Genomic DNA, 15360 nt, shown 5'->3' on the forward strand with positions numbered 1-15360 from the left:
TTAAGGCAGCACCTCACAAATATTTTGAAAGTATGGATCATGGTCATATTGGTTTTATGTTGTGTGCATTTACAGCAGTGCATATTTTCTACATGGCCACTGCAGCAGTTGCATAACTGAGCAATAATACTTGGAATCGTATTTAAGAAAGTATTTTAATAAACTTCCATAACTAGGAAAAAGAAGAAAACAGCAGTTCTTAGTGAAGGAACAGAAACTTTATGGACCAAAATTAGAAAAATTCTTTTTATGAAAAAAACAGTGTATATAAATAATGTTGAGTAATAATCTGAAGTCTTTTTATATCTACCTATATAATATAATATGCCGTAATAATACCATATAGAAGTAGATAAAGGCCAAAAGTGTTTTTCAGTGAGAGAACAAAACTCGTATGTGTACTATGGCCCATTTCTTTTCTTTCATGTCATCACCAGCCCACTGTTAGATGATTCCAATGAAATCTTAGCACTGCAGTTAGAAGCTTTGAAAATGGCAGACTACTGCAGGATGTCTTTAGTAATAATTCTCAGTTGATTTTCCTGTAAGGTATATAGTCAAATCTCAGCATAATTTGAGCTCTGGGCACTTTGAAGCCAGCTTCCTAGCACTGAGGAGATGAGGGCACTTGGAAGACTGCCAGACTCAATCAGTCAGAAAAACCTGAAGGTGTAGTTCTGTGTGTTTACCTCTCCTGAAGTGGGCTTACAAGGGTTGTGTTTCTCACGTCTCATTCCTGCTCCAATACTACAATTGTTTGGTATTTTTAAATTATTTTTAAGTTCAGAGGGCACCACTTAGGGTGTAATTTTGAGGCTAATTGAGTGATTCCAAACTGGACTGCCACAATCGATCCTTCTCTTGAGATAAAATACAATGAGCCAGTGCCCAGAATATAACATACCAAAAACAAATACCTTTTTTTTCCCTGGATTTTATTTTTTCTGGGATTATTTTGGGTGCTTCAAGACCCAGAACCGGCTGTTTTATACAGCCATACTAAGCACAAATGAGGAGACATAAAATCAGTCTTTCATTGCATTGTACACGGAGGCCATGACAAAAAGCTTGCTAAAAATGAGAATATTTTTTGATGGCCTAGATCAAATTAACTGTATTCCAGAACTCTCAATTTCCTGGTCTTCAGTTCATATGGCACTTCATGTGCTTTACTTCCCCATGAAGTCTTTTTGTAAGGTACTCTACACAAATTGAAACATGATTTAGTCAAACATTGGGCTAGGTACAAGTGTATCTGGCTTGATACATGTGAGATGTAACAACCTTAAAAAAAAAAAAAAAACATTAAGGGAAAAAAAAGATAATTTTCCAGACATCTGGAAGCTTTAAAACCTTAGGCACTCAACATCCCAGCATACGTTTCAGTGAGCAATTGTGTGCCAACAGTTGGATATTTCTCACTGGAGATTGCTGTACTGTGGATTTTTCAGCTTGTGGCATGTAGGCTGACTCAGTCTGACATTACTGGAAATAATGTGGAAGGAAGTTTGTTGACTTGGGCAACGTTTGTACATAACGTCTTCTAATCTTCTATGATTTTAGTTATTTTAATTGTCTGTAGGATGTTCAAAACATATAGAGGCTCTAATATATCTGAAGAAAAAAAATATATGATTTGGGGGATAGTTTGTTTAGCTGTATGCTTATTTGATTAAGGGTCTACAGGTAGAATCTATGTTATGATAGCCAACTAAGTTACTTTACTGTGTTACAGTAATGACTAATTTCATTGTTCGTACACTCATTCATTCTATCCTAGAAAACAATGCTTAAATTAGCATCCTGAGGTTTTGTTGAATCCTGCTTTGAATCACTGCTATGGTATTTGGCATCTAGTCCTACATCTTTTCATTCGAACATTGAATAGTAGTTAATGGCAGAATATTCCAATTTACTCCAGTGGGAGTAAATAACTTTGTTATGCTTCTCATCTCCGGATGTCCTAACACTGAATCATCAGATATTCCCATACTTAGAATTCTAAAATGATTTAAATTCTTGAATTTAAAACTTGTTCATTGAGTTCTTACTTTATACATCCTCATCACATAGGAAAGTTTTTGACCCATGATAGAACACCTGGTCAAGAAAACATCAGTGTGTAGGACCCAGGATTTTTTGCACCTAATCCCACTCAGTCACACTGTGATTTCCCAGGACTGGTCAGTGGCAACACCACTTAAAACGATCCCACCACAGGCTTGGTTGTTATGTTGTTGTTATTACAATGTACTTAGGCACACCAGTGAATGTGATTTAATTCAACCTTGTGACATTTTCAGTTAGGTTGATGAAGCAAAGTTCTTTCTACAAGATTAGATCAATGTTAAACCACAATTTAGTTCTGTGATCTTTCTACGTAAAAATGTGGTCTAAAACTCTGACTGGTGCAATTACAGCCTTATATTGAAATCTTAATACTGAAATGGTAGAGAATGTCATGCAAAATCAAGCTGACATTTCAACTGTTTTTTTTAAAACTTGTCGGAGTGAGGTATACAAGCAGACTCCCATGAAAAATATTGTTTCTTGGCCTTAACAAAAAAAGAATGTGCAAAAATAAGCAAACACTAATCGTTTGTAAAGTAAATATATTCATTGTAATCCAGATGCTTTTCATGTAAAGGCAAAAATATGAACTTAAAAATTATGAAACTAAATTTTCAAAAATAACACAAAAAGTAATACTTTTAGTAGAAATGTTAAGGAAAGATTACTGTTTGACAAAGAATTCTGGCAGATTTCAGCCTGGTCTTTTCAATTTGAAAATGTGCCTTCAAAAAAAATAAAAGAAAAAAAAAAAAGCAATTGAACACAAAATTGAACACAAAACTTCTTCCTGGCCTTTAATAGTATAGCATAATAAGCATACTGTTTGTATTAAGATTAAAAATTTAATTCTGTTGGAGTTAGGAAGGATTTAGCATTTGCATATAACCATGTTAAAATTGGAACATTTAGCACAGCTTTGATTTATGAATATTTGGATCAGTGTTTAACAGAATGTAGCCTCTTACTTTAGTTTTGAAGAGCTGGAAAAGCATTACACAAGCTGTGAAGCTGTGTTGTATTGTTCCTAGCCATCACATCTTTCACATAATTCGTGCAGTATTATGAAAACTAAAATTGAAAATTCCTGTCAGGAAGAGTTCTGCAGGCCTGTGAGACCATAAACAGCATTACACTTAAAATTCACATCATTTATTTTACAGCAAATTCTGATTAAAAAGAAAATTATTTAGTGAAAAAAATAAATTGACTTTTATACGAAATAAACTATTTTTAAAATTTCTGATATTTTTGTTGCATCATTTTGACTTCATTTAGTAGTTCCCTTTTTGTAGGAGTGTTTTGGATTCAGAACTTTCTGCATTGTTACATTGATACAAGTACAAGCAAGTTGTCTATATTAAACTGCAGGACTGAAGTTTTAATTTAAAACTTAAGAGCAACTTTATTAGACCAGAAAAAGTAATTTAGTAGTCCAAAATGTTTTTATGTGTGTGTTTCATTATATTTTCCATGTGAGATTAATATGTCAGTTTAAAAACTAACTTTGATAGTGGTCAGAATTATTGTCATTCGTATAATTCATATTCAAATCAAAACAGAATTGTTCAGTAGAACAAAGTGGTAAACAAGTTAGCAAAGAAAATAAAAATAGATCTATAGAAAACAACGGTACATCAAATACATTCATATGCTGTTGGAGAATCTTTGATGAAGTATATGAAGAATGTAGAATAAATCCAGAAGGAAAATACACAGTGTTTTCTTCATAATTCCAGTTTAACCACAACAGGAAAATAAGATATAAAATAAAATAAAATAAAATAAAATAAAATAAAATAAAATAAAATAAAATAGGAATGGTCATTTTTTTGTAGCTTAGGCAGGATTTTTATTTCCATGAAAATACTACTACTTTTTAGCAAGAGAAATAAAACTAGGTCATATGTCACAGTGATGTACCAGATGTGATTGGCACTTTGATTCTGTGGTTTCACACTTGTGACTCTTTCCATAATTTATGTAATGTGAAGAATGATCTCACGATTGGCTGAAGGTTTTTGATCAGAGTTAAGGAATGGCTATGCTGAAGGCTGGAAATTTTACTTCAATAGTGCCATTATATAACCATAATTAATATGAGTAGCTGGAAAAATTATGCAGATGTAGATGGTTTTGATCTAGAGCAGTTGCACTTCCAAAGATTATATTGCTTACGTTTGATCCATTAATTAGAGAATTAGTCTGTAAAGTGCAATAAAGTACCAGTAAAAGAAAATAAAACTGGTAGAAAGGTTTACAGTGAAACTGCATGTGTTTACATTTGTTATTGTTGAAAACTCCAGAAAGATTACGAAAATGAAAATATAATGAAAAACATCAATTGTAAAACACCATTCTCTGATTTGGAAAATGTGTTAATTATTGGTCTAAAATATTAGTTTCTGTGTTTACCTTGATGATTTTGCTGCCTCTCTTCATGGATTGAAACTTTCAAGACATGTCTCTGCTATCTGAAGACTTTCATCAGAAATAGAAAATAAATAAGGATTACCTGGCCATGGTTGCACTAACCTAATGGGACTGCTCACCAATTTTGCTAAGCAAATCTGTTTATTTACCATAGATTTTAAGATGTGCTTCTCAGTGTGTGTTCTGCAGGACATGCTATTTCCACACTCTCTCACTAGATAGATATATATGTCATATGCCCTATTGAACTCAAGGGGTTAAGCTAGTAAAGTTACCTATCTCAACACATGAAAAGGAAGAATTAGCCGCAGTTCCCTAGCTACTAGTGTAGCTTTCAACACCTTTCCTACGGTGTCTAGTATTGATAGGATATATAACTGTGAAAAGACGAGAAAATGCACTGAAGTGATCTAAGTAAACTATCATCTTGACATGTTTTTTCTAGCTATTGAAAACCTTTCCATATTGCAACTCATTCTGACAGTGAAACTGTAGAATTCCTCTGATTTAAGTACCATCTGGTTATGCTCAAAGCTTTAAAGCTATTATCTCAGCATAAAATTTCAGCGTCCTATACTTTTTTCTTCGCCAAACTATCCATTTTTAAGCCACAAATATTTTTCCAGTCCTTTCAGATTTTATCTAAAAGTATATTTTAACAGTATTTAAATAGTTCTTAAACAATAACAATTTATCTTGATAGATGACATGCTGTGTTTTTTCATTTTATTTTAATTAGCCATTGTGGAACCAAATTCCCTTTTGTTTTACTCCTTTGAATACTGTTTAATTACAGTTATCATGCCAAATATCTTAAAGGTTATTTTACCAATACAGTTTCATTTAACATAAGCCATGTGGAATCAATAGTCCTGTTTCCTAAAGTGAATGCTTGGAAAATCTTACATTCATATGTTAAGAGTACACATCCTTTCCTCATTAGTTGGAAAGTACAGGGATTTTGGCACAGGTTCTGTGTGGAAGCATTGTGCAGCTTTTATATGGATTTTGTTTTTAGCCTTTGATGACACTGTTTAGAATAGGAAGTATCTAATAAGTAAAGCATTTTGTCTAATGTGCTGCCAGTGTGTTTAATATATGCCTGGAGGTCTGAAACATTATCTTCTCCACTACAGTAATATGCATTTAATTCTCTGAAAGCAGAAGGTCGAACTTTTAAAAGGGACTCAAAGTACATTTTCAACTAAAATAATTTAAAACACATGGGATAGGGGACCAGAGTAATGTACAGTTGGTTTTTATGGTTTAATCATGATCATGTTAATGCACACCAGTAGCTAATTAAAGAAAACTTTTATTGTTCATTTTAAATGGGTTATGTAAAGAGTAAGAGAATTGATATAATACAGCCCAATGATAAATGTTACCATTACATTTGCTAACAGCAAGCTGATATTGCTGTTCTTGACATCTTTAAAGTATTGGCCCATTTATTCCATAATAAAGCAAAAAATCTTTTTGGAGGAGTTATCCTGAGAGTCATTCCCTCTCATGTCCAATCCCATACCTAAATGATGCCCAGGTTTATTATTATAGGCATATAATATAGGCATACTTTAGACATACTATAGACATATAATATATAGGCATACTTTCAGGTTTACTGTGAAACCTGGGAGAAGGCTTGATGCTTACCGAGCAGAAATTGATGCAAAAAGTTCCAGTGGTACTTCTGCACCTTTATTTTGTACAGAGTAGTATTATTAAAAAGCTGTCTAGCAAATCATCCCTCACTTGTTCCAACCTTTATAATATGTGTGGTAAGAGAATGCATAAGTCAAAGTTTAATTGTTGGGCTGGGTGGCATGGAAAATTGCAATAGGATATGGTGCTTTTTACCTTTTGGGCACTGGTTCGTATTGCATGCTACTTTGTACTGAGCAGAAGTTACCATCTGACTGCTGTTCAGTGACCTGTGTGAATTGATTTGGGGGTCCCAGTAATTCTTTTAGTTGAATGTCCGCAGAACAGGAAACTCAGCAGTTGGGACCAATTAGCACCCTTGCAGTAGACTGAGAGTAGTCAGAGAAACTAACTAAAGTCTGAATGGGGATGGGGGTAGAGGTATTTTCCTACCTTCCTTGAGGTGCTTCACACAGAGGAACACATTTAATAGATGCTTAAAACAAGGCAGAAGAAAAGAACTAGGATTTAAGTCAAATATATTTAGGTGTGAGAATAGATGATCCATTCAGAAAACAGAAGTAGGATGCTTTCTCCCTTCACTCAGTCATACATACGCAATGCTTTTCTCTCTGGAAAATCACCATTTAGTGGCTGACATTCTATTTTCAATCCTTCTGGCAAAGTCAGGTATAACTTAAATGTCAGTAATCTGTAGAAATTACTCCTGCATAGAGGAAAACAAGATAATACCATGTAATGCCATAAAAGTATATTTCTCTGCAGAACTATAGTTTCTAAAAAGATTTTTCATAGTGCTGAATGGAAGGCTTTGGAGTAACGAAGAACTTCTGGGTTTAACAGCATATGCCCTCTACTTCATTTCAGGCAGTATTTCCATGAAATGATGGCAAGAGCATTCCACAGCTCCATCCCTTCTGCCTTTTGCATGCCCTCAGTGCATGAACAATAAAACCATCTATGCCATTTTGAAAGTACCATTGGTACAAGATACAGGGAAAGCATGTTATGGTTTACCAAACACAGAGGCTGAGGTGTAAATAGTCTAACCTTGCTAGGATATCAGGAGAGGTCATGGTTTCTTGGCTTATGATGTTGTAATTCATTAGAATGGTTTCCAGTTATTTTTACAGAGGCTACATGAAAAGTGGTATCACTTTTACAAGTCAGTGATATGAGTCTGTCATAGAAATCAGCCACAAGGAAGTTTATTGGTTATTTGAAAAATATGTACGTGAGTGAATCTGAAAAGATTGTAACCAGAGCTGGCAAAAACCTTTTCAAAGAAAATCTCAGCTAGTTAATGGTTCTGTTTTAGGATTTCCTTTGTAATATTTTCTTTAGTATGGCCATGCCTTTAAAGAAATAGAGGGGGAGGGTTTGCTCCCTTTGTTTCAGAAAGCACAATGAAAAGGAACCTTTAGAAAAGCAGCTTTTCTTTAACTACCACCACCACCTATTTTCGACAGTAAATGTAGAACCTACATTTACTGCTGTATAAAGACTAAAGTTTGAAGAAATTCAGTAATCACTGCCCTTCATTTCTGTAGTTGCTAATAAGTTTTGTAAGTTCTTTTAATTCATGCTTACATTTTTCAAATGGAAGTTAAGGTATGTTTTACCCTAGTTTATATCTCCCTTTTCAAAGATTCCTTATAGTAGAAAAGACAAAAAGAAACTGTTAAAGTAGGCCCTGGAAAAATAAATAAATAAATAAATGAAATCATTGAGTCAGTGTGCACACTGGCAGCCAAAAAAAAAAAAAAAAAAAAGCAAAATACTGGACATAATCAGTCTGGAGATGGAGAGCAAGACTTAAGGCATTGTTTTGCTGCTATATAAAACTGTAGTGCTCGTATTTGTGCTCCTTTATCTAACTCCCCTGTGCACTGTTTAAGAAGTGCATAGTGGAGTTAGATAAGTCAGAGAGAGGAAACTAAAACAAATAAAGGTGCTGGAGCAGCTGCTTTGTGAAGAGATACCCAAAAGGCTGGGACCCTACTGTCCTGAGAGGAGAAGGTTGAGGGGTATGTGATCAAGGTTTACAAAGTCATAACAGCACTGACAAAGCTGACCATGAAACAGTTGTTCAAATCCTACGCTACAAAAAATTGGGGGTCATGCAATAGAACTAGCGGGAGATTGGTTTAAACTGAATACAGATTTTGAAATTTGCTGCCCCAGAAGCTTGTGGAGGCCAGACAGTGTCAGCGTATTCAGAAAGGAAGTGGATAAATCATGATAAGAAGTCCAGAAAGTGTCACTAGAAGGACTACACAGGCATGTACCCACTGGCATCCCAAATGCAGCAGCTATGGATGCTTAGGGAGTAGAAGGGGAACAAATTGCAGTAAGTGGCCAGCATCCCGTCTCTCTCAATAGGGTCTCCTCCTAGCGCTGTCAGAAACGGCATACTGTGCTGGGTGGGTCATGCATCTGAAAGAGTTGGGCATTTCTTACGGTAGCTTTTTTGCTAATCAGAGCAGAAACATTTCTTCTGGGCAGCACAGATAGAAGTGCTAGTAATTCTGTGGAAGCTCTCCATGGTAATGCATGAGTCTAAAGTCCACATGAATCACAAGAGTTGGTCTTCCATCGTCATTACTTATTATTATTACTATTGAATTTATGCATTTTTTTTCTTTCCAAATCTTTTTGCTTGTATGCCCCCCACCTTGTCTTCAAGTTCTTTGTAGGATTTCTACTTGTTTCAGCAGCAGTATTTGCAAGTGTATCCTGTTCCTGGATAGTAAGCTCTGCAAATTAGTTTTGTTTCATTGGTTTATTTCTTACAATAGAAGTTATTTTAAGTGTTTATTCAGTGGTGTGTGTTTTGTTTTTGAAATATTTCTATATGCAATGATTTCTCACCTGAAACCCTGTGGATTACAGGGTTGGAAACCCAGCCGAGGTTATTCTTGGTGAGTCTTGGTAAGCTAAGAGCTCAGACTCCGTCACAGGGGTAGTCTATAGATATTGCGTGATGTTTCCTTCAACTTTGGTGTTTAACGTAAGTTAGCTGTTATTTCCATAACTCTAAGAAAAATACTAATTCTACAACATAATATTTACACTTTTCAGCTTACAATTTCTATTTTATCTTTTTGTTATTTTGCAGTAGATTAATATTGCTATCTCTTTCGTGTTGTCACAGTAAAATATTTTAGTGCCAAAGAAGACTTCTTGAGCATCAGTGCTCAAAACTATTTCAAAATGCTCAAAAATAGTTATAACTAGGCTTTTTATTTACGATGTATTCTTTTACAGAGATATGGTTTCATATTAATCTTTATATTTCTTGTAGAATCTTTAGCATATAAGGAACCATTTAGAAAAAAAAATGAATTGTAAGCCTAGAAATCTTTATTTTTTTTCCTTCACATGTTGTTTTGGCACTTCATCTGTTGTGAGTCATCATTTCATTGGAACAGACACCTGCTGTGTTTTCATGAGTGATTACTCTGTTAAAGTTAACTTGGCAGATATTTTTTATAATTCTCTTTTTTGACATCATGTTTATATAGTGATTGTTTGCTGCCACTGAAATGGAAACAGTTGGGATATGGATATCATAAGCTAATATAATATTTTCCTTTGCAGGTTTCCAAACAAGAGCAGAAAAAAATGGACGTGTCTGATGGGGGAACAGTTGAGACTTCTTCACGTTACAGTGGAGCACAGGACAGTGGAATTGGCAGTGACAGCGTTAAGATCAGAATCGTTCAGATCGAGCAGCACAGTGGCACCAGCCAGCACCGCATTGCCCGTCCCTCCCGCCAGTCTTCCATTGTGAAGAACCTCAATTTCATCCCTTTTGACATTTTTGTTACAGCAAGCCGGATCTCCCTGATGACTTACTCATGCACTGCCCTACCTAAACCAAAATCACCACAGGAGCAGAAAGATGGTGAGAAAATAAGCAAAAGCTCCTTGAACCTTCCAGAAGCAGGCTCAGGTAGCAGCCATGATACCAAGAAGCCCAGTCAGCCAGGCATTTCCTCCGTCACAGCAGATGATCTTTTGAACAGCAATGTTCCCCCACCTACTGGAAGAAAAACAGGTCTTTTGTCACTGGAAAGTCTGCATGCTTCCACCAGGTCATCTGCTCGACAAGCCCTGGGTATAACTATTGTTCGGCAGCCCGGTCGCAGGGGAACTGGTGACATAGAGCTGCAACCATTTCTCTACCTCGTTGTGTCACAGCCCTCTGTGCTCCTCAGCTGCCACCACAGAAAGCAGAAGGTAGAAATATCAGTGTTTGATGCCGGTCTTAAGGGAGTAGCCTCAGACTACAAGTGTACAGGTAAGATCATTTAACATTCATTCCTGGGTATAAATGTCAAAATTATCACACTTCTGAAAGTTACTGGGGTGGTGGAAGAGAAAACAACTGGTGGACTTCTGGGACATCTTTAGAATTCAATTGGTAAATATTCATTTTTTAAGGATTACACACCACAGCTAAATCAATCGAGTGTGAAAAACGTTTGAAATTAATTAAGATCGTACCTTTCAGCAAACATTTCTTCATGTTCCTCAATATTACTTTCTCAGTGCCAGACTGTCATAGGGTCTGTTCCATGACTTCAGCTTCTTAGTGTTTTCTGCAGAAGAGTAGTAAGACAAACAGATTTCTTAAAAAAAAAAAAAAAAAAAAAAAAAAAAAAAAAAAAGGCATAAAAAAGCATTTCATAAGGCTGAGTATCACAGAATTTCCCCAAATTAAAATACTGATAAAATGTAAAGAAAGACATTTTAGAAGCACCTGGTGTTTTGATCATAATCTGTAAGAAAATTATAGTGATCTTCCAAGGCATCTAATGATGTCATTTATTTTAAGTTTTCATTCAGCTGGGGTATAGGTTTTTAATGAATTTACTTCTTTTCTCTTTTAATTTCATATGCAGAGTTTATAATAAGAAAGACCAGAATAACTGTTTAGTGGGAAAATTCTGAACAATTATTTTTCTGTCTTATGTGTACTGATGAAGAGAGAAATCAAATGATTGCAATTAATTTGTCTGACAGCCAGTACTCAGTTTTAATGAGATGCATCATTACTCTACAAACTGTTATGAAAAAAAAAAAAAACACACACACACACAAAAAGTGTACCTGAGGATGCAGGAATTTGATCAAAAAATACCTAGAGAAGGTTTTCTTTGTGTTTTGTTTTGTTTTGTTTTGTTTTGTTCTTTTTTAAGTTGATTACTGAATGACAGTTGTAGATAAAAAACATCACTAGTTTTTTTCATGCCAGATTTCATACAGCACACCAGTTATATAAAGTATAATATCTTTTTTATGCAGCTATACTGAATCTCTACTGAGTGAGATTGTATAGATTGTATCTTTTGAAAATTGGGATTAAAGCCATGTGTTTGGACTAATAGATGCCATTAAAGACTAATAAATGCTATTTTTGATAAATCTTAACTTCTTCCAGAAATCTGAGCAATTGTGGAACTTTTAATGGGATTAAACATTGAGGAAGAGTAGACAGCTGGAGAGAAAATACTTAAAATAGAGAGAAGAAAACATGGCAGAGAATGCATCTTTTATCAGTCCTCCATTTTCATCTTCCTTTGTTTTTGCTATCCTGTCTTGAGAGAAACATAGATGTGTCATGAGTTTGATTTACTTCAGATTCCCATCTTTATTTGTTAAATACCATATAAAAGATTATCATTGTAATAATTAATATGAAAAGAATTAGCAAATCAATTAACAGAGCAACCTTGAAGGGCAGTGGGAGTAGTTGTAAGTTTAAGATCACAACTTCATGAAGTCACTACTTCATTTTCATGTCTGAGACACTCAGATGTGTCCTTGTACGAGCTGCTGTTGCATTACCAATAAACTGGGCAAAGTTCTTGCCATTCTGCTGCTACTGTTAACTTCCAAAGCCTTTCGCTACCTTTGTACCTATGGGAGCTATAAAGCAATAAAGTCTTCCTACAAATTGAAGGTGGGTCAGAGAGCACAGAAGCATGGCAAGAAGTGTTAAGTGGTAAAGATGATAGAAACATACAGCCTGAGGGGTCCTAGCTCACCAGCTAGAGAGCTGGAAAGGCCTTCTTGGAGAACCAGAGATTAGGCCTACATGGGTCTCATCCTTTTCTTTGGCTTTTTATCTTTGTATCGGGCAAAGGTGAAACAGTGTGGAGGTGGGAATCAGACACGATGTGAACGCAGAAGTTCTGGTCTCATCCTGCTGCTTTTGTGGGCAGTAATAAATACTTAACTCATGTATCAGGCAGGATCCTGTGCTTTCTGCCAAAGCATTATGCCTTTTTTTAATAGAGTTTGAGAGGTGGGTGCCAAAGTTCTAGTGCCTAAAAACACCACCCTTAATGTATTAGTAAGTTAATAAAACTAATCCACACTTAAACACTTAAAGTCATATGCTAATTTGCACAACAAAATAGGCAGTATAAAGTTTTTATTGCCTCTTGTTTAGGAAGACCTGCTGTGCTTGTGATTGCATCATTCAAGATTAATGTTGTCATACCATTGTGGTAACATGTAGCTTTGGAAACTTCTATTTTATATTTCTAGCACTTGTATTTGAGGCAAAACTGCAATTAACTATTTTTTATATATATAAGTGTGTGTATATATCTATATACATACACTGTATATTACATAGCATATAATACAACATCAGGAGCATTGCACTGCATTTTCTATGTTGCTGCAGTTGATTTCATCAATCACTCCAGTTTTTCATGACATTGTGACTATTTGCTGACAGTTTTATCTGAAAGAGATGTATCATCCAAATGAAGAATGATATAAAGTTCATTTGAAAGAAATAAGTTAGATTCTCTCCATCTGTACAATAGCTATGTCCTGTTGTGGTCTTTTTTTTCTCTGTATGTTAAGGACTGGAAGATGGGAAGAGGGCATAAATGATGTTTAATTTATAGGGAATGTTGCTAAAGAATATTTCCAGTTAAACTCTAAAAACCTTCCCTTCTTGTGTCTGTGTGTCAGCATGCCAACTAATTCTCAATTATCTATGATACAGTGGGGAGGAGGACACAAGCTAAATATGAAAGATATATTTAAACTAGGTTACCAACAGAGGATATTCCCCCTTGAAAAACATTTTAACAGTGGGACTAAGCCTGATGAAAACATTGTGTGCATGACACCACAGGATGGAGATGGGCAACAGCACAGCCACAGATATAACACGGCAAATTTCATCACAACCTGCTGAAATCAAGACTCCTCTGGGCAGAAGAAAAAATATATCATTTGTTATGAAGTTTTATTGGTACTCCTGTGGGGGTGGTTTCTCATTACTTACACTAATGCGGTTAAGCTTACGTAGCTAACTGTATATGAGCTATGTAGATTAGATCCAAAATATGCTAATAAAAACTGTGACATTTCAAATCATCCTGTGCATGTAAATATACCATATATGCCACATAAGAACATTTTAGGACTATTCTAAAACATTTGGAAAATCATTTTGAATCAGTTTCGTTGTGTAATTCTGAAGACACTACTATTAGTTCAACTGCCGTGGATTCAGGTCTTATGAAATGCAGTGCTATAATTCCTTACTGCTTTTCACCAAAGAGTCTGCATTTTTAAAACAATTCTCTCAAATCTTGCAAGGCAGAAGCAGTACAAGATTGTATTACGAAACAAGATCTTACTTTTTCATGGAAGGTAGGTCCAAGACTGCTTTGGAGTAAGGAAGAGTTGATAATAGTTTAGACCTACTTATGGCTTTTATCCCTTTATTGCCTTTTCCATGAGTGTAAGTCAACAAAGAATATTCTGGACCTTATAGCTATTTGGGTATTTGATGAAAGTCTGTTTTATAAAGCTTTGAATAAAATAGGGAAATTATCCTGTAAAGCTGCACCAACATGAAGTCTGAAAACAAAATAGGTAACAGTAGGTAACTGACAAAATGAAATTTGTGATAATTTACTACTTTGAACCACAATTTGGGATAAGGGTTTTGGGGGGGGGGGGGGGAGGCGTTTTTCTTTAAAAAAAAAAAAAAAAAAAAAAAGATTTCAAGTTAATGGAGCTTAAAATTCAAGATTTTTACATTAAACTATCACTCTTTTATGTGTGAGAGGGTATTACCCAGTGGCTAAAACACTGAGCTTCTTCCAAAAAAAATTAGTTCCTCTGTTTGCTAGCTGTGTCTGGGGTTGTTTTTCACTAACTGAAAGATGAAACAAATAAGTACATGAGAAGAAAATTGGAGGAAATAGAATATTTAAAAGTTAAGTACTATTAGCATGTCAATTATCAGTTAACAGTAACACATTTCCAGCAGGCCTGGGTCTGTATCTGGGAGCATTTGCCTGCCTTGGAGCTAAAGACTAGTGGCTGTGCTTTCAATTTCCTCAGTATTTCTCTCAAAGCACATCCACTGGCAAGTCAGTCTGGAGGAGGAGGAAAGTTACTAGGTTGTTATAATGTTAGCTCTGTTTTATTATGGTTGTGCTAAGCTGCTTCATTTGTGTTTTAAATTATTTTTGTACTCGCACAGCTTGATTATGATTATGGTACTTAGTGCCAGGTATAGGAACTTCAAATCAAAGTAAATAAATTAATGGGATAAATATTAAACCCTCAATAAATGCCATTAAAAAGACTAGCTGTTCCCTGAGTTGACTTGTAAGATCCTTTGTAGGTAGCCCAAAAGATACTATAAAACAACCCTTTTTATGCATTGCTCATCCTACGTTTTAAAAAAATGGCATCTGCTAGCCGTTAGTTTTTGCTAACAGAGCGTTGGCCATTTCCACTTAAATAAAAGTGGGTGCAATTGTTTTTAATGTAATCTCATAAGCTGCTTTTATAAATATTTTTTTAAACTTTTATTTGCTTTGTTTCAGGTAATGTAATCCAGATACAAAATTGCCTCATTTCCTGAGCATTGTGCTCTGGGCATTCTTGAAAAATCTTTTTTCTATTTGTTTGTTTGTTTATTTTCAAAGAGGAGGTTGTGCTGCTTGGCCATTTTAAAGGAGAGAAATTTCCAAATAAATATGTGTTATGCATGGAATTTCTTCAACTTCCTCCAGTGAAGCATTTGCAAAAAAAATAGCCATTGTGAGGCTGTCCAAAATTATCCTCTCTCTTTTTTTGCCTTTAATTTTATTTTTTTTTACACCCACGCCTTTGATGGCAGGGGGTCCATGAAGAGCAGAT

General features: G+C 35.1%; 1 protein-coding gene across 9 annotated transcripts in view; it reads left to right on the forward strand.

Annotated features, from left to right (window-relative positions):
- VPS13B (vacuolar protein sorting 13 homolog B) overlaps nucleotides 1-15360 on the forward strand; it is a 459486-nt gene that overhangs the window by 328653 nt on the left and 115473 nt on the right. For all 9 annotated transcript variants that reach the window (XM_084510475.1, XM_084510471.1, XM_084510472.1 and 6 more), the window contains one exon: nucleotides 9769-10471. In XM_084510475.1, coding sequence (XP_084366601.1) covers nucleotides 9769-10471 — 703 coding nt within the window. The remainder of the gene's footprint in view (nucleotides 1-9768; nucleotides 10472-15360) is intronic.

Source organism: Aythya ferina (genome assembly GCF_964211825.1).
Source record: "Aythya ferina genome assembly, chromosome: 2".
Taxonomy (NCBI): Eukaryota; Metazoa; Chordata; class Aves; order Anseriformes; family Anatidae; genus Aythya; species Aythya ferina.